Source organism: Lepus europaeus, chromosome 14 (assembly GCF_033115175.1).
Source record: "Lepus europaeus isolate LE1 chromosome 14, mLepTim1.pri, whole genome shotgun sequence".
Classification (NCBI taxonomy): domain Eukaryota; kingdom Metazoa; phylum Chordata; class Mammalia; order Lagomorpha; family Leporidae; genus Lepus; species Lepus europaeus.
In genome coordinates this window covers 53627724-53654240 of record NC_084840.1, presented here as the reverse complement: position 1 = coordinate 53654240, position 26517 = coordinate 53627724, and the positions used below count along the sequence as shown (strand labels likewise).

The 26517-nt window shown below is 42.6% G+C and overlaps 1 protein-coding gene across 1 annotated transcript; it reads left to right on the top strand.

Annotated features, from left to right (window-relative positions):
* The first annotated feature begins 1940 nt into the window (after window positions 1–1940).
* Window positions 1941–20823, top strand: RBM34 (RNA binding motif protein 34). The gene is made up of 11 exons (XM_062210636.1): window positions 1941–2065; window positions 2168–2342; window positions 2580–2716; window positions 7448–7682; window positions 9999–10058; window positions 11151–11194; window positions 16968–17051; window positions 17203–17266; window positions 18737–18776; window positions 19003–19121; window positions 20473–20823. Exons 1-11 carry the CDS (start codon window positions 2016–2018, stop codon window positions 20758–20760), a joined length of 1296 nt encoding a protein of 431 aa, XP_062066620.1. The 5' UTR covers window positions 1941–2015; the 3' UTR covers window positions 20761–20823.
* The last annotated feature ends 5694 nt before the right edge of the window (window positions 20824–26517 follow it).

Here is a 26517-nt window from a genome sequence, read left to right as displayed (position 1 = left end):
GGCCCAAGCACTTGGGTCATTCTCTACTCCTTTTTTTTTTTTAAAGATTTATTTATTTACTTGAAAGTCAGAGCTACACACAGAGGAGGAGAGGCAGGGAGGAGTCTTCCATCCACTGGTTCACTCCCCAGTTAGCCACAACGGCCAGAGCTGTGCCAATCTGAGGCAAGAAGCCAGGAGCTTGTTCTGGGCCTCCCACATGGGTGCAGGGTCCCAAGGACGTGGCCATCTTCTACTACTTTCCCAGGCCACAGCAGAGCAGGAAGTGGAGCAGCCATGACTTGAACTGGCAGACATGTGGGATGCTGGCACTGCAGGCCGTGGGCTTTACCAATTATGCCACGGTACCAGCCCCCTCCACTGCTTTCTCAGGTGCATTAGCAGGGAGCTGGATTGGAAGTGGAGCAGCTGGGGCATAAACAGGCTTATTATGGAACATTGATGTCTCAGGAGGGGTCTTAACCTGCTGTGCCGCAATGCTGGCCCCAGCACATCATAATTGTGAGAAACACAAAGTTAGGGCTCAGCAATCAAAACTAGGGCCAATGGGTGCCGGGTTCTAATTCCGGTTGCTCCTCTTCCAGTCCAGCTCTCTGCTGTGGCCCGGGAGTGCAGTAGAGGATGGCCCTGCACCTGCGTGGGAGACCAGGAAGAAGCACCTGGCTCCTGGCTTCGGATTGGCGCAGCTCCGGCCGTTGTGGCCATTTGGACAGTGAACCAATGGAGGGAAGACCTTTCTGTCTCTCTCTGTCTATAATTCTACCTGTCAAAACAACAAAAGACAAAAACAAACAAACAAAAAAAAAACCCACTAGGGCCAAGAAGCTGAATAAAGTTATTTGACGGGGGACACAAAAGGTCATATTTGCATATATTCTCAGTAAACTTGTGTTGAGTTGCTTTCAAAAAACATGGCTATTCTTAAAAGATGAATGGCAAATCCTATTTTACCATACAAACTATCAAAGTCAATGCAACAGATATTCACAGGTACTGTTACAGCATAGAGAATGAACAAAGTATATATAGCCTTATCCTTAGCTGTTAGGTCTATAAGGAATGTGTAAATTACACGAATGCAAAAAACAGTTATAGGAAGTACAAGGCAGCGAGGTAAGTTTGAGAAGCCAGGCTTAGAAAACAGCATAGAATTTCGAGTGCCAAGTGTCTCTCTTTCCTGGCAAAAACGCAGAGCGGCATTAAAAGCATTTGAACAGGGCATGGGATAATGGTACAATGGATAAAGCCACTGTCTGTGACCCTGGGGCACCTGTTCCTGTCCTGGCTGTTCCTCTTCAGATCCAGCTTCCTGCTAATGTGCCTGGGAAAGCAGTGGAAGATGGTCCAAGTGTTTGGGACCCACGTGGGAGACCCGGAAGAAGCTCTGGGCTCCTGGCTTTGGCCTGGCCCAGCCCTGGCCACTGCGGCCATTTGGGGAGTGAACCAGCAGATGGAATCTCTTTCTCTCTCTCTCTAAACGCTGCCTTTCTAATAATAATAATAGTAATAATAATAATAGTTTGACAGTCTATAGAGGTGTTCTGTTAAAGCTGGGCTCTCCAAGTATTTGTTTCTAACTTTATTTTGAAATAACGTCAACAACTTCACCAACGTTGCAAGAAGAGTTTAAGAATTCCTGTGTACCCTTCACACGAATTCAAAAATTGATACTTCGTTAAATATACCCCTGTAATCTCACTTCTTGTCAAACCTACATACCAACTCTTCAACAATTCGGATGTCACGGGTGTTTTCCTCTCTGCTTGGACTGACACCTCACTCCCAGACCTGCTGTTATTCACACTTCAGGCCTCAACTGCTATCGGAAGAATTTTTTCACGCCCAAGATTAGGCGTCGCGGACAGCGCGCGGAAGTCAACCAGTAGGGACACAAACTCGCTCCCATGCGTCCCCGCGCCAAAGCACGAGCGGAAGGGGCGTGGCCCGGGCAGGAAGTGGCCACAACCCGGAAGTGATGTTTCACGTGTTGTTGGCTTGGAGGGCTTGGATTAAGTATGGCTTTGGAAGGGAAGAACAAAAAGAAGAAGAGAAGTGCCGAGCCTGGGTGAGTGGCGCGCGGCCGCTGTAGCTGGGGAAGGACGTGTGTTCGCTCGGGCGGAGAAGCGGTCGGGCGCGGCATAACTGAGTTTGTGGCGTCCGTTTCTAGAGAGAAGCTGGACGGCGGCGTCGGCGGGCATCTGACCGGAGACTACCTGGTTGGACAAGTGGCCGGTAGCTTAGCCCACGGCAAGCGCCCCTCCAGAGGCGGTACAGGTCGGCTGGCGTCTCTTTTTAGCTCTTTGGAGCCGCAAGTTCAACCCGTGTACGTGCCCGTGCCCAAAGTAAGTCCCTGGGTTTGTTCCGAATGGCCGGTTAGAACGACTTTGAGACAAGCGGCTTGGCATGCTGAGCAAGAGTTTTAACGTGGGTTAAGTGGGATTGATTGTAAGTAAACTTTTCTTAATAGACGTACCATTGAGAGGGAAGAGATGCTAATTTGGAAAGATCGGTAAATTTTTCCTGTAGGGTCAGACTTTGAAAAGAATGAGGTCTCAAAAATAACTTTACACTTTTGTAAGGAAACCGCCAAAAAAAGGAAACGGGATGAGGAGGAAGAAAGTACACTCCAGACTCAAAGACCGTTTTTGCAAGAAGGTGCAAAAAAAGTAAAAGCGAAGAAGAAACTCTCCGAGGCAGACAAAAATTTAGCAAACAGGTTGGTAAAATTCTCTTAGTTTATGTTAAAGAAATTGGTTAGTAGGAACAGAAAATTCCTGTACCTGCAGTCTTCCTCTTAAAATTTTTTTTTCTTATTTCATGTTTCTAATTGTTTTCTTCAAAGGGCAAATTCTATTTATGGAAAATCTCTTAACAGACAAAAGAGTCCGTGATCAGCAGTTGCTAATACTTGAGCAGTGTTTCATTTTTAACACATTCACTCCCCCTTATTATTTGGAATCAAAACTATGATGTGTTTCATGTTTAAATAGTTCGACATGTATGTAAAAGATGAACTTGGTTTTCTTCAACCTAGAGACCCGGTTGCTCCCATTAAATGTGTTTCTTGTTAACTCTCCTTATTCTTTTTTGCTCCTCTTAAGGTCCTATGTATTCTTTCCCGCTTTTTGTCTTATCTTTCAGTAGGGGACCTTTTTACCTTTTCTGGAAGCTGTTAATTGCTAACAGTTGTGAACTACGCCTCCTTTGTGTCTGCCTCCTTACACTCCATGCATCTGTCTGTGCACAACCTCTGTTCGTCTTCCGGAGAAGGCTGCCTTCCCTCTTACCTGGATGAACTATGTACACTGCCTACCTGCTCGGCCTCCTTAGGGATTGTGCCGTCAGATCCATCCATTTTCTCTTTCCTATAGTGTTGTTGTTTTCACCATGTAAATCTGAACAACAATGTCGGTAGTCTTGTGTCTGTTTGCTACCATTCCCTCAAGCCTTCCCTTCAACATAGGCAAGCTTTAGTAAACAGTAGTGTATTCTTTTGATCTCTCTTTTATTCACTCTTCTACACATTTGCAGCCTGGTGGTGTTTTTTGTGTCTGTGCCATGACCATACCTCTGAAATGGACGCTCTGATCTAATTGCCTTATTTAAGGACAGTGCATACAGCCCTTGTCTTGGGAGTCCTCTCTTGTATGTCACTCAGCTGGTTTTCTAGCTGAAGCGTTTGGCTTTTCTGGAAACAGTCTCTTGTGGTTCTCCGTTTGTCACTTCTCAGTGTTAAGTGGGTAGCTTATCTTCTGACCTTAAATGTTGATTTTCCCTGAGGTTTCTTGTTTCTCTTAACCTTTTTTTCAGCCTTTATTGGGGGCCTCCTCTCATCTTTCCCCTGATTTCTAGACCTGTGTGTAAATGTATTCCCTTACGCCAGTATGTTTCATAGGCACCTCAAATTAATGCTTCAGGCTGAGATCATCATCCTTAGCAGCCCATTCCTCTGTGCGAATGGTACCCCAGTCTGGTTGCCTAATCCAGTGGTTCTGGAGTTATCCTGTATTCTTTCTTCTCTCTGCCTGACTGATCAGCTGCTAAGTTCTAATGATGCTGTTTTTAATTCATTCTTTCTCTCAAATAAATTATCTGTTTAATCTGTCTTTTCTTTATACCTCCTTCCCTGCTCTCTTTGGTCTGTTTTCTCAGATATGTACTGTTGTGTCCATCTCTAATTCCTAAGTATCTTCTGCTAGGCTAAAAATGATCTTTTTTAGGTACTCTTGAACTTTTCAGTGACTCCCTTCTTTGGATAAAATCTAAGAACTTTTGCATAACATAGAATGTCCTTGTTGACCCATTTCTCACCTTAGCATACCGTTTCATTTCCTTTCTCTCCTGCTTGGTCCATTATGCACATTGTACATTATCGTGAACAAAACAGTAGACGTGCATCGTCTTTTAGTGGAGTGTGTAATGGGAGACTATTAATAGTCAATATTCATTGCAGACTGACTGTGTGCCAGACACCACTCTCCTCTTCTGAGAAACCTGTCTTGTTTATTCTGTGTTCCCATGTCATGTACTGCAGCCATTGCAGTTTTACTGTGGACTTTACCTGTTTCATAATAACTTTTGAAAACCTTTTAAAACGGATTGAGCCACTCATGTGAAAATCCAAAATGTGATGCACATGCCTGCACTTAGAGAGTTTAGATTTTGGAGCATTTCAGATTAACGATGTTCAACCAGGAAAGTCTGTGCATCTATTCCAAAATTCTAAAAATTGAAACATGTAACTTCTGGTCCCAAGCATTTTATACTTCACCTATAGTCTCTTTCTGTTTGTATTCCCAGATCCTAGGACTGAGCAGGACCCAGTCTTTGCTGATGAGTCAGTCATTTTCATAATTCTTTGTACTGATCACTCTCCCTCACTCTTGAGGAATCCCATTTAGTTCTCTTTTTGAATTTATGCTCAGATCTTACTTATCCATGTGTACCAATACTTTGTATTGTATTTTCCACTTCAGATTTTTAGAAAAGAGGGTGGACTGGAGAGGGGATTAATGGATAAAGGGGTGCAGTTGGATAGGAGGAATAACTTTTAGTGTTCTAAGGCACAGTAAGGATAACTATGGTTGATTCAGCAATGAATTGAATATTTTAAAATAGCCAAGACAAAGATTTTGAATGTTCCCAGCACAACGAAATGATAAACATCTGAAAGAAATGCCAGATACCTGGGGCCGGTGCTGTGGCATAGCAGGTAAAGCCTCTGCCTGCAGTGCCAGCATTCCATATGGATGCTGGTTCGAGTCCTGGCGGCTCCACTTCTAATCCAGCTCTCTGCTATGCCTGGGAAAGCAGTGAAAGATGGCCCAAGTCCTTGGGCCCCTGTACCCACGTGGGAGACCCAGAGGAAGCTCCTGGCTTCAGATCAGCGCAGCTCTGGCCATTTTGGCCAATTGGGGAGTGAATCAGTGGATGGAAGACCTCTCTTTCTCTCCGCCTCTCCTTCTCTCTCTGTGTAACTCTGACTTTCAAATAAATAAATAAATCTTAAAAAAAAAAAAAATGCCAGATACCTGATTTCATCATAATGCATTATATACATGCATTGAAAGTCACACTATATCCCATAAATACATATAATCATTAGTATTATATGTCAGTTAAACATTTTAGAGAAAATTTACTGGATCCGGCGCTGTGGCATAGCAAGTTAAGCTGCTATCTATAGTGCCAGCATCCCGTATAGGTGCTGGCTGCTCCACTTCCAATCTAGCTCTCTGCTAATGTGCCTGGGAAAGCAGCAATAAGATGGCTCAAGTTCTTGGGACCCTGCACCCACGTGGGAGACCTCGAAGAAGCTCCTGGCTTCCACCTGACCCGGTCCCAGCCATTGCAGCCATTTGGAGAGCAAACCAGCAGATGGAAGACCCTTACTTTCTGTCTTTCCTTTTCTTTCTCTCTGTAACTGCCTTTCAAATAAACAAATCTTTTAAAAAAGAAAAAAACTTAATTTTCATAAACATTCCTTTAATTATTACAGAATTGTTATAAGTAGGGAATCTTCTTTTGCCCAGATTCATTTCTTAGAGTATTTTGTAGGCATAGTAACTCCTTTTTTAAAAGATGTATTTATTTGAAAGGCAGAGTACAGAGGGAGAGGGAGAGAGATCTTCCATCAGATAGAGAGAGAGAGAGAAAGATCTTCCATTCTCTGGTTCACTCCACCTATCCGAAGCCAGGAGCCAGGAGCTTCTTCTGGTATCCCACGTAGATGCAGGGGCCCACGTGCTTAGGCCATCTTACCAGGTACATTAGCAGGAAGTGGATTGGAAGTGGAGTAGCTAGGATTTCAACTGGTGCCCATATAGGATGCAGGCATTGCAGGTGGCAGCTTTACTCACTATGCCACAACACTGGCCCCAGCAAAGAACCTTTTTTAAGGAAGGATTTATTTATTTGAAAAGTGGAGTGACTAGTGGGGATGGGAGTGGATCTTCTATCCTCTGATTTACTCCCCAAATGGCCATGATAGCTTTGGCTGATGCAGGCTGAAGCCAGAAGCCCAGAACTCCCATCTGAGTGGATGGCAGTGGCCTAACCACTTGAGCCATCTTCTGCTTTCTGAAGCCCATTAGCAGGGAGCTGGATTGGAAATGGAGCAGTCGCGACTTGAACTGGTGCTCCGATGTGGTCTGCTGGTGTTACAGGTGGTGGCTTAACCTGCTGTACAACAATGCTGGCCCCCAGGGATCAGGTTCTAGACCAATCATTGGAATCAGTCATTGATGAGTTGTGAACTTAATCTACAAAAACTTTAAGTGAATCAGCTTTAAATTTTAAACCAACTTTAAGTGAATTTTTGTTTCTGCTCTTAGCTGGCAGTTTCAGCTTGTCTTCAGAAATTGAGCTTTATTTATGTTTTGAATTACAGAATTTTTTTCTAAAGATTCTATTCCCATTTTAGATAATTCTTTTTTTTTTTTTTTTTTTTTTTTTTGACAGGCAGAGTGGACAGTGAGAGAGAGAGACAGAGAGAAAGGTCTTCCTTTTGCCGTTGGTTCACTCTCCAATGGCTGCCGTGGCCGGCGCGCTGCAGCCGGCATACTGCGCTGATCCGAAGGCAGGAGCCAGGTGCTTCTCCTGGTCTCCCATGCGGGTGCAGGGCCCAAGGACTTGGGCCATCCTCCACTGCACTCCCGGGCCATAGCAGAGAGCTGGCCTGGAAGAGGGGCAACCAGGACAGAATCCGGTGCCCCGACTGGGACTAGAACCCAATGTGCCGGCGCCGCAGGCTGAGGATTAGCCTATTGAGCCACGGCGCCGGCCTAGATAATTCTTCTTTAAAAGTTCACTTAGTATATGTGAGTTGTACTGTATATTTAGGAAAGAGGTCGTTGGGAAATAGTTTGTCAGAAGAGTAGAATTTTGACGAATACTAGAGCTCACTTCTCTGACTCTTCTCATTTTCTTGTGTTCTTGCCTTAAAAAGGGAAAGCGCTCTAGCAAGTGCTGATTTAGAAGAAGAAAGTCAACAAAAACAAGGGCAGAAAGAAAAAAATTCTCAGTCTAAAGTTAAAGTTGCAGCTAGAAAATTACTTGAAGATGCAGATCACAACTTTGATGTAAGTCAAAGAAAGAAAACCCAAATCAACCAAGAGGAAGAGAAATTAAAGAATGAGAGAACTGTGTTTGTTGGAAATTTGCCTGTCACATGTAATAAGAAGGTGAGTTTGAAGCTTATATATTGTAAAAGTTTTGAAACAATAATAGCTTTCTTTAATCTTTATTAAATAAGCCTATACTGATGAATCATTAACTTCATTGTAAATGACTATAAAAATCATTTTATAGATTGATTCCAATAGTCTACCCCTACTTTTTTTTTAATGAAAAAATTTTTTTTAAAATTTATTTGACAGGTGGAGTTATAGACAGTGAGAGAGAGAGACAGAGAGAAAGGTCTTCCTTCCGTTGGTTCACTCCCCAAATGGCCACTATGGCCGGCACTGTGCTGATCCAAAGCCAGGAGCCAGGTACTTCTTCCTGGTCTACCATGCGGGTGCAGGGCCCAAGCACTTGGGCCATCCTCCACTGCCCTCCTGGGCCACAGCAGAGAGCTGGACTGGAAGAGGAGCAACGGGGACTAGAACCCAGCGCCCATATGGGATGCCGGCGCCACAGGCGGAGGATTAACCAAGTGAGCCACGGTGCCGGCCAGCCCCTACCCCTACGTTTTATTCCTGTAGTCAACTGCCCTGTTTTGGGCTTTCATAGATCATAACTGGACTATCGCAGTGGTCTCCTATTGGTTTCTTTCTTTCAGCCTTATCATCTGTTACATGTCACTGGAACAGAAACTCTACATGTGCAGGGATGTTAATCTCTTTACACTGCTCTATCCCTGATGCTTAAGAGGGAGTTCTTCATGCATAGTGGAGGCATGTGTAAAAGAATGAATACATCCTAAGTTTCTTCCATTATATGGGATTCACTGAACTAAAGACATGCCCTATGCTTTTTGTGTGTTCTTGAGGTAATCACTGTGTTGATATTCCTTGGGTCAAAAACTGTCTCATCTTTGAAGGACAACTTAAATGCTAGTTCCCTAATAACAAAACAGTACCAAAAACTGATTTTTCCCTTTCTCCCTTACCCTTATATCTCCTGTCATTTGTTTTGTGATTATTTTGTTCATCATTTTCCTTTGTTAGCTTAGTTTTTTGATCTTCCTTTCAGTATGTAAGGGGCCCAAGGAAGAGGGCCATGGTGGTATGATGCTTTGCAAAAATACTAGGCATTCTTTGAATTCTTTAATTGGAATTGGTTATAGAAATTATTGTTCTACCTGTAAAACATAAGTATTCTGTACCTTTCAAATCAGTCATAACAATAAAGTATAAAACTTTTCAAGCTGGTGGTCTAGTTAGGGATAGTTGGGGAAAGTTTGTTATTGCCATAAACATCTTAAAATTAATTTCTTTCTTTTTTTTTTTTTTTTTTGACAGGCAGAGTGGACAGTGAGAGATACAGAGAGAAAGGTCTTCCTTTGCCGTTGGTTCACTCTCTGATGGCCACTGCAGCTGGCACACTGCGGCTGGCACTCCGCGCTAATCCGAGGGCAGGAGCCAGGTGCTTATCCTGGTCTCCCGTGGGGTGCAGGGCCCAAGCACTTGGGCCATCCTCCACTGCACTCCAGGGCCATAGCAGAGAGCTGGCCTGGAAGAGGGGCAACCGGGACAGAATCCGGCACCCCGACCGGGACTAGAACTTGGTGTGCCGGCGCTGCTAGGCAAAGGATTAGCCTGTTGAGCCACGGTGCTGGCCCAAAATTAATTTCTAGTTTAAGCCATTCTGAAAGTTGAGAGAACCTGTAGAAGATACAAATTGAACCTAATTTTTCACATGTGGTAATGATGATAATAAATTGAAAGAGCAAAATATTGTGCATCTGTGGCTACTGTTAAGAACTTCACTTGTGTTTCTTTTTATGTGAGTTGCAGTGAAATTTTTTGCTTAGTCATTTGCTTTTTCTGAAACATTCTTACAATGAAAACTGACAATAAAAGGTTACCAGTTTTGGCCGGTGCCGCGGCTCAATAGGCTAATCCTCCACCTGAGGCGTCAGCATACCGGGTTCTAGTCCTAGTTGGGGCACCGGATTCTGTCCCGGTTGCTCCTCTTCCAGGCCAGCTCCCTGCTGTGGCCCAGGAGTGCAGTGGAGGGTGGCCCAAGTGCTTGGGCCCTGCACCTGCATGGGAGACCAGGAGAAGCACCTGGCTCCTGCCTTCGGATCAGTGCAGTGCTCCGGCTGCAGCAGCCATTGGGGGGTGAACCAACAGAAAAGGAAGACCTTTCTCTCTGTCTCTCTCTCTCACTGTCTACTCTGCCTACCAAAAAAAAACAAAGGTTACCAGTTTTATTTAATTCCTTTTTGTAGCATTTAATTGATGTTCTGAAAGTATATATGTATTTGAATATATGTATAGATGTATGCATACACAGATATGTATATAAAGGATATATGTATTTTTTTATTTTAGAAACTGAAGTCATTTTTTAAGGAGTATGGGCCAATAGAGTCTGTACGATTTCGTTCTCTGGTATGTTTTCTCTCTCTTTAAATTTTTATAATCATAAAATGTATTGCATTTAACTCAAAGTTATTAATTTCTTGTTATTAGTGAGATGAAGGAGCACTTGACTTTAACTTTTTGGATCAGTGGGCTTAAATCTAGCCTAAGAGTTGTTCTTAGTATTTGTTGCTGACTCTTGGACTTTGTTAATGAGACTACAAAATAAAATGATATTCCTGTTACGAAGACCAACAGTATTTTTTGAGAAGATTTTTATTTTGTTTGTCAATAGAATAGGCAGAAAAAGTTAATGCTGAATAGCACTTCCGGAATCAAGCAGTCCCAGTTTAGGCATCAGTATGAAAGGGTGACATGACTGATGCAAACGGTTCTTAATACTTTCAGCATAGACAGATGAAGTATTTTTTAAAATCAGTGTATTGTGAGTAATCTGATTTCACCAACAGCATTCTGGACCAGCTTCCGTGTTCCTTGGAGCATGAACTAAGCATTATTATATTATGTGATCAACGCCTATTAAATCTGAGTAGACTGCTATCCTTCAACATTTTTATCTTAAGATACAAAGTTCCTTTTATGTAATGTTAGCAGAATTATTTCTGATTTTGTTATTTTTCTAGAATGATTTTTAAAAATTTTATTTTTAAAGATTTATTTATTTGAAAGGCAGAGTTATAGAAAGAGTGGGGGAGACTGAGAGAGAGAAATCTTGCATAAGCTGTTTCACTCCCCAGATGGCTGCAATGGCCAGGACTAGGCCAGACCAAAGTTGGGAGCCAGGAGCTTCTTCCAGTCTCCCTCATAGGCCCAGGGGCTTGAGGACTTGAACCATCTTCCACTGCCTTCCCAGGCAAAATAGCAGGGAGTTGAATTGGAAGTGGATCAGCAGTACTCCAACTGGAGCCTGTATGGGATGCTGGCGTGGAAGGCGGCAGTTCTACACAGCATGTCACAGTGCCCACAGTGCTGTCCCCCTCCAGAATTGTTTTTAATCACAACATACCTGAGTTAGATGTTCAGGCTTCAAGTAGAATATAACTATTTGGAAGCAACATTTTAAGTATTGAATTTTCTTTAATAATGTTTTTTTCTCTTAAGATTCCAGCAGAGGAAACTCTATCCAAAAAGTTGGCGGCTATCAAGTAAGTTTACAATTAGAGGAAGGAAGTCATCTTAAACTCTTCTCTTTTGGTTAAAAACTCAGACCATTTCTTAACAGCTTTATAGATTGATACTACATGCTTGACCATTTTCTTGTGTTTTCAGTAGCCTATAAATTTGTCAGATGTTTGTCTTTAAACCTAAATGTAAGCTGTAGAGTCACAGGAAGTATTGTCAAGTTATGTACTGGAAAATACTCTGAGAAATTGCCAAAGAAAATTATTTTAGTGTTTGGAGAATATAAAGTTTGTTTTAAAATTCAGAGTTAGAGAGGGAGAGAGAGAGAGAGAGATCTTCCATCCGCTGGTTCACTTCCCAACTGGCTGCAATGGCCAGAGCTGTGCCGCTCAGGAGCCGGGAGCTTGGTCCATCTTTCACTGCTTTCCCAGGCCATAGCAGAGAGCTAGATCAGAAGTCGAGCAGCCAGGTCTCGAACCAGCGCCCATGTGGGATGCTGGCACTGCAGGCGGCGGCCTTACCTGCTACACCACAGCGCCCGCCCCTAGCATAAAGCATTATGACCACATTTTCCAGTACAAATCATAAGTACCATATTTCATCAGTTCTGAGGATTATCTTATAATTTCTGTCAGATCAAAGTGTTTTAGAAACCAGTGTTGCTTTATACTTGCTGTCAGCTGGTTGGGTTTTCCCAGAGAAGATTCCTGTTTGCTTCTACAGGTCACCTGGGGGTTACTATTAGCCTGTAGCTAGTTTCAGTTCTCTGATTAGTAGTGTGACATATTCCAATTTTGGGGTTTGTTTTCCTCCAGTGCGAAAAATGAGATGACAGCTCTCCTTGCTTCCTCTTCCCATTGGTGTCAGCATCCTTTAAGATTTATTTATTGGGCCCCCCTGTTGTGGCACAAAGATTTAAGCTGCTATCCATAATGCCGGTGTCATATGAGTGCTTGAGAAATGATAATTCGTCTCTCCTGGCTGTTCTACTTCTGATTCAGCTCTCTGCTAATGCACCTGGGAAAGCAGCGGAAGATGGCCCAAGTGCTTGGGCCTCTACTACCTGGAGAGACCAGGATGAAGCTCCTGGCTTTGGCTTGGCCCAGCCCTGGCCATTGCTAATGTGCCTTAGAGACACTTCTGGGAATCTTGTTTCATCGAACTATTGCATTGTAACCATCCCTTGGACCTCTTAGTACCTCCTCCGTTCATACATTCATTCTTAATTTGGAGTTATTTAGCAGATAAGGCCTTCGCTGGGTTTCCCACATTGTCATCACCATGCCAGATGTGTAGTAAACACTTGATAATATACTGCCTCCCACAATAATACCTGTTGAGATAACCAAACATGTAGGGTCCTCCTGTATGCAAGGTGTTGTTTAGGTGTTGTGGGGAATAGAAAACTTGGTAAGATCCCACCCTTCTTTTCGAGTCATACAAACTTCTATTTCTCTATAGGGTTAACAACCAGGAGCCTATATTTTGACAGAAACCAAGCTTCTGACAGGTGTATGTAAGAGCAGTACTAAACAGATTGGGTGGGATTTGCCAGAAAATTGGAATTTGCACCTGTGATTGTCATCAGCCTCTCTTCCTCTGCCTTTTTAAAAAATTTACAATGTATTTAAGTAATGAACCAGATGGTTCAGAATCAAAAAGTAGAAAAGTATACCCAATGAAGCTTCTTTTCTACTCCTTTGTTATTGTCTGCCAGTTCGCTGCCCCAGGCAAGTAACTGTTTTTAGAGTCTTAGGTAACCTTCTGGAAACAGCTTGCAAACCTATAGGCACACATGTTCTTTCCCCCAGTGTAACTTCTCGCTGGGCGCTGGGCAGCGTTTGACATCTGCACTACTCCAGACCTTTTCTGCACTTGATGTGATGTTTCAGTGTAAAAGTGGTTATTTTAACGGATCATCAAAGGAGGAGGTACCTTTCTCTGAAGGGAGGAGAGAACTTCCACTTTGATTATGGCCTTGTCTAAATAAGGTTGGAGGTGGTGAACTCAAGAGGCTTCCATAGCCTTGGCAGCTCGTGACAAGAGCCTGGGGTGATTACTGATGTCATAGATAAGAGTGTCAATTGTTAAATCAACAACAGGAGTCACTGTGCACTTGCTTGCCATGTAGGATATCTGTTCTTAATGTGTTGTACTATGCGAATTAATGGTAAAATAGTATTCAAACAGTACTTTATACTTTGTGTTTCTGTGTGGGTACAAACTGTTGAAATCTTTGCTTAGTATATACTAAGTTGATCTTCTGTATTTAAAGATAATTAGAAATTGAATATTAATAAAGAATGGGATGGGAGACAGAGTAGGAGATGAGATGGTTTGCGGGTGGGAGGGTGGTTGTTGGGGGAAGAATCACTATAATCCAAAAGTTGTACTTTCGCAATTATATTTATTCAATAAAAGTTTAAAAAAAAAAAGTGGTTCTTTTTCAGAGCATCTTAGTATTGTGCAAGGTATACCTTATTTTAACTTACTTTCCATTGATGGACATGCAGTTTTTTTCTAGTCTTATGGCCATTACAAGTAAAGCTGGAGTGAATGAATGAGCTGTGCTGAGGTGATTTTGTACATGTGCTAATTTATTTGTAGGGTAAACTTTCAGATTAAAATCTAGTCAAACTGTATTTGCAGTTATACTGTCCAGTAGAGATCGGAATTTATGCTGCCACACCTTTACCAACAGTAAAGCTGCTTTTTTTTTTTGACAGGCAGAGTGGACAGTGAGAGAGAGAAAGGTCTTCCTTTTGCCATTGGTTCACCCTCCGGTGGCTGCCGCGCTGATCCGAAGCCAGGAGCCAGGTGCTTCTCCTGGTCTCCCATGTGGGTGCAGGGCACAAGCACTTGGGTCATCCTCCACTGCACTCCCGGGCCACAGCAGAGAGCTGGCCTGGAAGAGGGGCAACTGGGACTAGAACCTGGTGTGCTGGCACTGCAGGCAGAGGATTAGCCTATTGAGCCGTGGCGCCGGCCCAGTAAAGCTGCTCTTTAAAATTTTTTTAAAGATTTATTTTGTTTATTTGAAAGATAGAGTTACAGAAAGGTAGAGAGATAGAGAGAGGCCTTCCATCCTCTGGTTCACTCCCCAAAGAGGTGGAGCTAAGCTGATCCAAATCCAGGAGCCAGGAGCTTGTGGATACAGGGCCAAGAACTTGGGCCATCTTCTGCTGCCTTCCCAGGTGCATTAGCAGGGAGATGGATCAGAAGTGGAGCATCTGCCAGGACTCCAGCTGGTGTCTATATGGGATGCCAGCGCTGCAGACTGGCTTAATGCTCTATACCACAGTACTGGCCACTTTTTTTACTTTTAAAGTTGAAAAGCAAGGTTAGAGAAAAGAGATGGAGATTTTCCATCTGCTGGATTACTTCCCAAATGGCCACAAAGGACAGGGCTGACCCAGGCTGACTTCAGTAACCTGGAACTCCCATATAGGTGGCAGGGACCACAGCACTAGGGTCATCTGCTACCTTCCCTGGTGCATTATCAGAGAGCTGGATCAGAAGTGGAACAGCCAGGTCTCAAACCTGGTGCTAGATCACAAGCGGCACATTGCTGGTCCCAAGTGGTTAACTTTTTAAAAAGTGTCTTTGAAAGATGAGATGTTCTCTTTATTTAAGATCCAATTTAGAGAATGCTGTTGTTTGTTAATTGGCTTAGTCTGTTGGGGGGCTGCAGTAGGGTCCGCAGCGTCCTGACCTAGCCTCAGGCAGAAGTCTCGAGTGTGCTTGTCACGTGTCTGACACCGTATCTCATCAGCCCATCCTTTGTGTGGCCATCAAAATCTGCCATGTACCTGTTGGTGGCATTTTTTGCAGGACTTGGGCCACCTTCCACTGCTTTTCCCAGGCCCTTAGCAGGGAACTGGATCAGAAGTAGAGCTGCCAGGACATGAATTGGCACCTGTATGGGATGCTGGCATTGGCAGGTGGTGGCTTTACCTGCTATGACACAATGCCACCCCATTGATAACTTATATCATGGTCATTTACCCCTCTAAGTCTAAGCTTTCTTGTGCATAAAATCAAATACCCATGTCATACACTGGAGATGAGATACTTAACCTGTCTGTCCAGTACCTGGTATGAATCAGGCATTCAGTAAGTCAATCCTGGCAGGGCAGTTGTTTGCTTCTAGTGGTTAAATTGCTGATTGGAATGCCCTCATCCCATATCAGAGTGCTTGGGTTTGAGCCCTGGCTCCCATTTCAGCTTCCTGATAATGTGCACCCTTGGAGGCAGCAGGTGGCAACTCAAATAGTTGGGGTCTCTGTCACCCATGTGGGAGACCTTGTTTGAGTTCCCAGTTCTTGACTTCAACCTGGCTCAGCCTTGGCTTTTGGAAGCATTTGGGGAGTGACCCAGCAGATGTGAGTACGTTCTCTTGCTAACTCACTCTCATTGTCTCTCTGTCTCTCTGCCTCTCAAATAAAAAAGTAAAGCACACTTGGGTCTGTCAATTTAACACTGATCAATAGTATCATTTATCATTGTGATGATGATTGTTTTTCCTGACTGCTACCTGAGCATCTCTCTGAGCTCCAAGAGCCAGGGACCAAGCTGCAGTTTATTTCATTTATGCCTAACACTGTCTAGTGCCACCTGAGGCAGGAGCTTGCAGCCTCATGCAAACTTTGTGAAGTTGTCCACAGAGGAGATGAGGTGCTTCCACTGGCCCATCTGGTAGGTGGGCATTGGCTTAGTTGGGGCCTGTGTAGGAGCTTTGACATGGGCAGGATTAGTGTCATTTATTATTAAAGACTGTCATTAGCGCTATTTTCTAATACTCTGCTTACTGATACTCGTTTGAGTATTACTATTTTTGTTACTTCAAAAACAATAGTTTGATGACTTCAAGAAAAGATCTGTGGTCATTACTAGGTCCATTTTGCTGACTGTCACATCTAAAATGTATCACCATTTCGCAAGCCTGAATTCATCATTAGAAAAAGTAAAAACCAGTGATAACATTCCACCCTGTGAAAGAACACACACCTACCTTTGGTCATGACAAAGGTATCTAGTCTAAATCTGATCAAACCTTTGGATCCTGTTGCCCATTTGCAAGAAATACAGAAATTGAGGTACATGTTGAACTACAGTATGAGCTTGTAGCCAGCAAAATCCAAGCTGTGGGAAGTGCTGCAGGGTCAAACAGTTAGATGAAGAAAGAAGGGAGAATCCTGTACATTAAACAGGACTCAAAAGACATCGCAGGTCAAAAAATGGACAAGACCAAAGTTTAGTGTCTAGGAATAGACACTATAAAACCTGTGGCTATTCAGGGAAGTGGTTCCTGTTAAAGTGGTGATAGTGTTATCCTGTGCAGGGCAGGAGGGGCGCTGCGTGGACCATGGCTGACCCTGTCTCAGCCTGCTGCTGAGTCACCAAATGTACACGGTTGTGCACTTTCCTATGTGGCTGTTTTATTTTACAATTAGAAGGCAAAATGGAATTAACTTTCACATCTGTCTATGTGGCAGATACATAGCTATAGCCAAGATGTCGGTTTCTGATCCTTGTGTTGTTTAGGGCTTGGTGCCCATGGGCATCTCATGCGTGACCCACCTAATCTTTCAAATTGATGACTCATCAGAAGACGTGTGGTATGTTTCTGCCACTCTAAGAATTTTGTGTTATTTTTTGAATTATTACTAAATATCCAAGGAGATGAAATTTTCATTCAAGAATTCTTGTCACATGTGTTGATTGAGAGTAGAAAATGAACTGGATTTATTCTGATTACTTTGAGGCTGACAAATTTTCTTCTTTTTTTTGGTATAGACGTAAAATTCATCCTGATCAGAAAAATATTAATGCTTATGTTGTATTTAAGGACCAGAGTGCTGCTACAAAGGCATTGGAAAGGTAACTTTATTTCTGAGATTTGTACAGAATTACTGTTGTATAAGTATGTGTGGTTACATTTGATATGTTTTACCTTTACTTTGAAGCAGGTATTTTAGTAATTCAGTGCTCATTTTTAATAATCTATCCCCCTCTCATGTTTATAATACAGAAATGGGGCCCACATTGCAGATGGATTTCGTATTAGAGTTGATCTTGCATCTGAGACCTCATCTGTAAGTCATATTTGATTTGTTTAAAGAATTTAACTGGAGTCTAGTAGAGAGATGTTTCTTCTGAGCTTTTCCTGGGAGGGATTGGAATTAGTAGTGTGAATATGAGGAAAGGACAGAAGGAAATAGCCTTTGTCCGTCTGTGGTCAGGAAGTTGGTGCTGAGAACAACACAAGGACATAATAGTAGTTTCAGAAATATAGTATGTTTGAAGTATGTCTCCCACCCCTACTTTACCAAATAATCCTAGACAGTTACCCTGCGAGGTACATTAGATCATCTAGTCCAGCACCGTGTTTTACAGACTGAGGTCTAGAAAGTTCAGTAATCTATTAGACAGCTGTTGAGGACCTGCTCTTTCAGGCATACAGTTCTAGAACAGCCTCAGCTCTCCAGGAACTCGAAACCTAAGGCATGAGCAGAGGGACAGATTGTGCCCCTGTTTCATGATAAATACTGTGATTGATGCGAAGACTGCTTTGTCAGCTCCAGGGCACTTGGGAGCGTGCCAACGAGAAAAAAGACAAGAAGGGACTCCAGAAAAACAGGTCTCAGTCTTGAAAGATGAGCAGGCATTCTGTATGCCAAAAAAAAGAATGATGATGATATCTGGTAAAACAAAGTATAAATGGTGGGCACAGAGGCTTAATTTGCTCAGGGAATGACAGGAACTTGGTATGGTTATTAAGTGAGTTGACTGTGAAGGGGAAGTTGTAAGAATTGCTGTTGGACAAATAGGTAGAGGCTAAATCATGAAAGCCTGATCTGTATTTCACGCAGAGGAGTCTGGGTTTTGTTCAGGAGATATTCCAGACATTTAGTTGTGGGAGTAATATGAACAGATTTGCAGTTTTACAAAAATCGCTGGAAATCAGTGAAGGATGAGTTCACCCGGAGTATGTGTCTGTTAGTTTCAAAGCAGTCTCATTCAGAAATGACAGTGACCTGGATGAAAATCCTGACTTGATTCAGGACCTAACCTAGGGACAGCTAACTATGGTGTGAGGGCTAAGCCCATCTGCTATCTGTTGTATGCATAAAGTTTTATTGGTACACAACCATACTTATTCATCTCTGTATCATCTATGCATCTATGGGCTGTTCTTGAGCTGTAACAGCAGAGCTGAGTAGTTGCTGCAGAGACCACGTGGTCCGCAATACTTAAAATGCTTGCTGTCTGACCTTTTACAGAAAAGTTTGCTGGCCCCCAATATAGTAAGTCTTTGCTGAGTGCTGCCCTGTGTCAGTGGCAATTGTGAAAGAAAAGTCACTTCCTCCTTTGGTGCTTGCTCACTGTCCAGATAGGAAGACAGAAGAAACAAGAAAACAAGGGCCAGATATGTGGTGAAATCAGGAGATGGTTGACCTATCTGAGATTTAAGAATAAAGGTTAGGAGGCATTTTAGGATGACTTCCATCTTCTGCTCTAATGAGTTTTTTTTTTTTTTTTTTTTAATACTCTTTGTGTTTCAGAGGGACAAGAGATCAGTGTTTGTGGGGAACCTCCCTTACAGTAAGTTTGTCTAAACAAATAAATGGAAATACTGTTATTAAACAAGTAATAGGGAAATGAAAGCTAAGAAATAACTACTGTTGCGCTTTAGACTAACCTGGAAAAGCTGGCAATGTAATGACTTATTTTCGAGGGGCCAAGTATAGCTTGCTTTATTGTTAAACACTTCCAACTTTCTAAAGAGATGCCAAGTGTTTACTTATTTTTTGGCTGCCTTTGTTTTTAGAAGTTGAAGAAACTGCAGTAGAAGAACACTTTTTGGATTGTGGAAATATTGTGGCAGTGAGGATTGTGAGAGACCAAATTACAGGAATTGGCAAAGGGTTTGGCTATGTGCTCTTTGAGGTATGGAAGACTAATGCATTGTCACTGCCCTTAGAATTGTTCATTGTCACTGCTGTGTCATCATTCAGTTGGAGCCATTGTTTTCACTGTCAGTTTCTGACTCAAAAACTCAATTCATACCATGTCATAGTAGACTACTGTTGCTGTAATTGTACTGTTCTCTCTTGATACTGATGTTACTAATGTTTTAGAAGTGGCACATTAAAAAAATCTCTGAATCTCCACATTTTATAAAACGGAGAAAATAATTGGCCATTTACTAATGTAGGAGAAAATTTGAGTCTGTATACAAAATTGGTTATTTTTCACTTATTATTAACCAGTATTTCATGTATAACATTATTATGTAACAAAAGAATATACTCACTGACTGATGGCACTTAACTTTTTCTCCCCTCAGCAACAACTCATTAATACATTTTCTTTTTTTTTCTATGCTACCTTTTTTGCAGTTCTATCTGCGAATATAAAATTTTGCAGCCTGCTTTATGTGGTTTTCTGTTGCAAGCAGATTCTGCTGAGTAATACAACGTAATTTATACTTTGTTTCCCTGATGTTGGACACTGGCAGTGTTCTCTTTTTCTTTATAATAGTAAAATTGGAATAGTTATGTTTTTTCCTCAAATATTTGCCTGTATTTTGGATTACTTCTTTAGGAAAGGTTCTCATTAGACTATTCATAGGTCAAGGGATGGGACCATTTCTCAGACTCCTGCCAGGCAGCTTTTTAGAAAGGTCATCAAAGCCTTATGTTTTCATCATTACTATATTGTAGTGATCTATTTGTTCTACTATTCTCAATTACCTAATAAGCTTGTAAAGTCCTTTAGCACAGATTTCGTGGCCATTGAGGTTGTTGGCATCAGTGGTTCTAGATTTGAGTGTGAAAGTAATAGAATTTGGATCTAAACAGAACTCTTCAGAGTACGTAGTCCAACTTCTCAGGGACTATAATGGAGAGTTCCCTGCCTTCCACTCAAGTAGTAAAGCAGGGCTTTTGCAGAAAGATGATTTGTGAGAAGGAGGTGTATTGGCTTAAATACTGCATTTGACTAATCTACTTAGTTGAGACCCTGTTTTAAAATGAAACAAATGAAGCCTCGAATTGTGGCTTATCTGAACATTTGAATGGTAGCTTGTGTGCTTCCTGAGGTGCTGCTGGTAAGGAACATGGTCAGGGAGACTTCAAGCCCAGCTGCTGACACACTTGGACTTCCAGGGTATGGAAATTGGAGAAGTTTCTATATGCAGGCTTAAAAATTGTTCTAATCCATTGAAGTCCCAGTGTTACTAATTTCTTTGCAGATGAAGTTCTGGTAGAAACTAATGTATTGATTTTTTTCATTGCAGAATAAAGATTCTGTTCATCTTGCTCTGAAATTAAATAATTCTGAACTAATGGGAAGAAAACTCAGAGTCATGCGTTCTGTTAATAAAGAAAAATTAAATTCAAAATCAAAAAATTCAAATCCAGTTTTGAAGACTGGTGGTAAACCTAAAGAAGGACTTAACTTTGCTTCCAAAAAAGCAGAAAGACATTCTAAAGGTGTGTTTATTGGGGAAAAAGCTGTCTTCACTAAAAAGAAGAGAGGACAGAAGAAAAGTGGACCAATTAAGAAACAGAGAAAACAGAAGTAGCAATCGGAAGCTGGTGTTTTTTAATCCTCACCAAGCTCTGCTAATAAAAGTAAGGTGAACCTGTGTACTGAGTTTCATAATTTTTTCTTGCTGGTGTATGTGAAATGTGGAGACTTTCACATTCTCACTTTGTGCACATTGTAGATACCACCTTTGAATTATTCAAGACGTAGGCAGATTATTTGCTGTGGATGATGTGTTACTACTGATGGTAGAGGAAATGATTTCAAACCTAAGATGAACATTCAGAAGTTTAATAGTTATCTATTATTTTTTTTTTAATTTTGAAAATTTTTATTACTAGAGAGACAGAGCTCCCATCTGCTGGTTCACTCCCCAAATGCATGCAGTGGCTGGGGATGGGCCGGGCTGAAGCTAGGAGTTGGGAACTCAATTCAGGTCTCCGACAAGGTTGGCAAGAACCCAAGTACTTGAGCCATCACCTGCTGCCTCCCATGGTGGCAATTGGCAGGAAGCTGGAATCAGGAGCAGAGCTCGGACCCAGGCACTGGGATATGGGACGTAGGCATCCCAAGTGACATCTTAACTACTAGACCACAACTCCTGTACCTGTTATTTTACTGTATGTTGGAAATACATAGCTAACACTTGAAACAGTTATTTTAAAAATATTACTAATTGGGATAAGATTAATTGAAAAAATTTAAAGAAAAGCAAAAAACTTTGATTCTGATTGCACTTAGAACAAGTATCCTAATAGGTAAAATGGAAATATTGTGTCAGGTTGCTAAGAAAAAAGAGATGTTATATAATAACTACTCATTTTTCTTTCTTATGATTATAATTGTGATACGTGGAAGTGAATTTTTATTTTATATGATCAGCCTTATAACCAGAATATTGGTGAAATGTTGTTCTTTTATATTTAAATAGTGATTACACAGGTTATTGAAAGTGCTAAGCAAATTGGCTGTAAAAGACATTTCTACTTTTGTTTCTATTTATTTGCTATTTGAGAAATAACTGTCTCAGGAAAATTTATGATCTGTGATATCACTCAGTAGAATGAGACACTTTTTCCCAAAAACATTTAAGAGAATTCTTTTTCTTTTTAAAGATATATTTATTTATTCTGAAAGAGAAAGATCTTCTGTCCACTGGCTTACTCCCTAGATAGCCACAATGGCCAGGGCTGGGCCAGGCCAAAGCCAGAAGCCAGGAGCTTCTTCTTTGGGTGGCAGCAGTCTAAGCACTTATGGCATATTCTGCTGCTTTTCCCAGGCTTCTAGGGAGCTGCATTGTTTCTAACAAAATAATTTGTAATTTGGGTGCAGAATATAAATGAAGTTACAAAGGGAGAGAGAATACCATTACATGCCCTTGGGGCTTATAAGCTGTTGTGCTCTTTATCACATCTATGTTGGGGCAGTGTCCAGGTGGGAGGCCTGAGTAGGGAGTAAGCCAAGGAGACTGATTTTGGCGGCAGAATCTCCAATGAACATACATCATTTTGATGGGTAGGATGTGGGCTGGGGAGAGGGAGAGTTATTACCAATTATTTTGAAAATCCTGGTTTTTTGGAACTAGCTCTAGGAAAACCAAATGGATCTTTAAAACGTAGCTCCGTAGAGGAGCAAAGAGCTCTCTGTTTTCCTGTTTACTGGAACTAGAGTTTATGCTCAATATAGGGATACTTGGTATAAGGATATTGTGGTACTTAAAGCCTTGAAAAAAGAAAAAGAAATTTAAAGATTTATTTATTTAAAAAAAAACAACAGAGGAAGATATCTTTAATCATTGGTTCACTCCCCAAATGACCACAAAGCTGGAGTTGAGCCGTGCTGAAGCCAGTAGCTAGAAACTTTCTGGGTTCCCCACCTGGGTGGCAGGAACCCAAGTACGTGAGCCATGATCTGTTGTCTCCCAGGTGCAATTCAGGAAGCTGGATCAGAAACAGGCGGGATTCTATCCCAGACACCCTGCTATGGGATGTGGGCATCCCAAGCAGTGGCTTAAGCTGTTGCACCACAATGTGTATCCCTGAACTTTGTTGTTTGTAAGTAGGGTTCAATAAATTCTTACTACTCTTACATCTACTTAAATTCCTGAGCATTTTTGTGTATATTTCCAGTTAAATTTATCTAAAAGATACAACATATATGGACTATATGGTTTGTATGTATCCGTGCAGTCTCTTGTATAGACTGTTGTGGCTCTCCTGTGAGTGGGCATATGAGGTAATGCTAAAATTTTACTTCATATTAGTGTATAGCTGAAATTTTTGCTTTGCCTAAGGGGCATATACATGTGTTACTATAATAGTTTTAAAACACGTTTGACCCAAGAAAAAAGTAGTATGAGTTTTACAGAAAAATTCCACGAGATACTTTTGTTAATTGTTACTTGTGGAACTGTTGGTATCATGTTAAATCTGATTAAATATTTGTAGCCATGAGAGTATATGTGGATGGTCAACAGTGGCTTTTAATGACTGCAATGACGCCTGTTGGCTTTTCTGAGCATTATTACTCTTTTTGTTCTCAGAAATCTTTGTTTCTTGACTCTGTCTCAATCAAACTCTTATTTTCTGCTAATCATCCTGGGATTAAAATGCAAGGTTAAAAAAATTATCATTTAGAATGAGTAGACACAGGAATGCTGTATATCACCTAACCAAGTAATTTCCCTAGGCAGATGAACTGTGACTTGGACTGGGGAATAAGGGCATCTCTGGGTTCTTGACCGAGCTCTGTGACTCTGTGGGCAAATATCTCTGCCTTTCTGTAGTAAAACATCGTTGTTGGTGAAATAAGGAGATTGGACTAGAACAGTGGTTTCACACTTCTTAGTTTATGATGTGCATTGGCTTTCACTGTGTTTTGACCAGTACACAGGTATTTTTAACTTACATAAATGTTTCCATGACAGTGCTGATCCTTACTAATGTGATGTTCTATCTATGGTGTTTTTCATTTGTTTTATTAAAAATAGTTATGGTCTATTGAAGTCATTCCATCACCCACTGATGATTCTGCTCACAAACACTTGTCTAGTTGATTTCTAGGCTGTTTTCCATTCCAGGAGTCTATCCAAGGGTGGGCAACCTTTTTTCTGCTAAGGTCCATTTGGATATTTATAACATCATTCATGCACCATACAAAATTATCGCCTTAAAACTTAGTCTGCTTTGGAAGTCCAGACCAAATGATTTTTCAGGCCTTACACAGCTCATGGACCATATGTTCCCCACTCCTTGGCAATAGGTGTTTTCCAACAGGTATTTAAAAATGCAAGGGGGGTGTTGGGGTGGTACTGTAGCTTAGAGGGTAAAGTTGCCGCCTGCAGTGCCAGCATCCCATATGGGCGCTGGTTCGAGTCCTGGCTGCTGCACTTCCGATCCAGTTCTCTGCTAAGGCCTGGGAAAGCAGTAGAAGATGGCCCAGGTCCTTGGTCCCCCCCACCCACGTGGGAGACCCAGAGGAAGCTCCTGGCTCCTGGCTTTGGATTGACACAGCTCTAGCTGTTGCACCCAATTGGGGAGTGAACCAGCGGATGGGAGACCTCTCTCTCTCTCTCTTTGTGTAACTCTGCCTTTCAAATAAATAAATAAATCTTTAAAAAAAAATGCAAGGGTTGGGAGTGGAGGGGAGTGTTTCGTTAAGCTGCCACCTAGGATGTTTGTATCCCATATTGGAATGGTTAGCTTGAGTTCTAACTCTGCTTCCACTCCAGCTTCCTGCTATTGCACACTCTGGTATTACAGGCAGCAGATGATACCTTAAGTCCTGGGGTCCCTCCCACCCAGATGGACACCCAGATGGAGTTCGTGGTTTCTCGCTTTGGCCTACCTAGCCCCAGTTGTTATATTGGGGAGTATACCAACAGATGGAAAATCAACTGTGCCTTTCAAACACAAATATTTAAAAAATAGATAAAACATGGGTGCTGGCGCTGTGGCATAGCGGGTTAAGCTACCACCTGCAGTGCCAGCATCCCATGTGGGCGCTGGTTTGAGACTTGGCTGCTCCACTTCAAATCCAGCTCTCTGCTGTGGCCTGGGAAAGTGGTGGAGCATGGCCCAAATCCTTGGGCCCTTGCACTCACGTGGGAGACCCAGAAGAAGCTCCTGGCTCCTGGCTTTGGGTCAGCACAGCTCCAGCCGTTGTGGCCAACTGGGGAGTGAGCCAGCAGATGGAAGACCTCTCTGCCTTTCCTCTCACTGTAATGCTGACTTTCAAATAAATAAATAAATCTTTTAAAAAAAAATAGCTAAAACATGTTGCCTGGTATAATACAACCTCAGTGTAGCTATATTAAAATTTAGACTGATTTTTTTTTTTTAATTTTATTTTAGAGGCAGAGTTACAGAGAGAAGGAGAGCTAGAAAGGTCTTCCATCCACTGGTTAACTCCCCAAATGACCACAAAGGCCAGAGCTGGGCCCATCTGAAGCCAGGAGCCAAGAGCTGCTTCTGGGTCTCCCATGTGAGTGCAGGGGCCCAAACACTTGGGCCATCTTCCACTGCTTTCCTAGGTCATAGCAGAGAGCCGGATTGGAAGAGGAACAACGGGACACGAACCAGCACCCATATGGAATGGCGGCACCACAGGCAGAGGCTTAGCCCACTACGTCACAGCCCTGGCCTCTGTACTGCATTTACTACACACACAACTGTGAGGGGTAGGAGAGGAGGGCCATGTTCTGTGTTTATTGAGGAGTAATGACATGATGGCCACGAAAGGCCTCCTGCTAGCTGTAGCTTTGGCTAAATCATTTCTGTTCCTACACCTGAGGCTCAGAACACATATGGGTACTGGCGGTTCACTGGCAACTTTTTGGGATGTGCAGTAGGTGTAAGAAAAAACATTTGGTGTTTTCTCTATTGCATGTAATCAGAACACTTGCTCTGGTACACCTGCACCATCACACATGCCTTTGGTTTAATTTTTAGCCTTCCTCAGTATCTCGGGTTCATCCTCACCTAAGCAGGAGGCCATTGCCTGGTTTCTGGACTAGGTTAGGTCCTGAGAGTACCCTTCCAGTAACTGACACCAGCTACCCAGAGTTAAACTAAACTTCATTGGTTAAGGGCATACTATTCTCCAACACTGCTTTTACGTCAGACCCGAGCCACAGCTTTAAGGGACTCCTGGTCATTTTCGTATGAGATGCTGGCTATAAACTGGGGGTTCTCCCATTGCCCTCTCAGGTTCTGAACCCATGGGACTCAGGCCTAAGTGCTACACTTAGGCAGTTTTAAATGGCAAGAAAGGTGCAAATCAGAACTAAAGCAGCGAAACCCTCCCCAGCACACAGCACATGAATGTGTGACCACACAGTATTGCCTGGGCTGGACAGGCCACTGCGCTTGTGTCCAGGTTTTTATTTGAAAGGCAAAGTGACTGACACACACACACAGCTGTTTCACTCCCTAAATGTCTGCAACAGGGAGGGCTGAGCCAGGCCAAAGCCAGGAGTACAGAACCCCAGTTGCGTCTCCCAGTTGGGTGGCTGGAACCCAACCACTTGAGCACGACATCCTGCCTCCCAAGGTGTGCCTCTGCAGGAACCTGGAGCGGAGGCTGAGGTGGGCACAAGGCAGGCCCTCCCAGATGGGATGCGCCCTTGTGCACGGCGACAAAAGCTCCCATTCCGGGGTTTGAGCGAAGTGCGTAATTCCGCCCCGAATCCCTCCACCTCTGAGCAAAGCCGGAAATGGCGGCGGCGGGGCCCGCTGCGCAGGCGCGTCAGCAGCGCGGCGCCGGCGCTCAGGCACTGCCTAAGACGTTCCCGGGG

Coding starts and splice junctions, on each gene's coding strand:
- RBM34 (XM_062210636.1), top strand. CDS start 2,016: ATGGCTTTGGAAGGGAAGAACAAAAAGAAGAAGAGAAGTGCCGAGCCT. Junction 17,052..17,202: donor GCTACAAAGGCATTGGAAAG/GTAACTTTATTT, acceptor TTTATAATACAG/AAATGGGGCCCACATTGCAG. Junction 18,777..19,002: donor TGTGGGGAACCTCCCTTACA/GTAAGTTTGTCT, acceptor CTTTGTTTTTAG/AAGTTGAAGAAACTGCAGTA.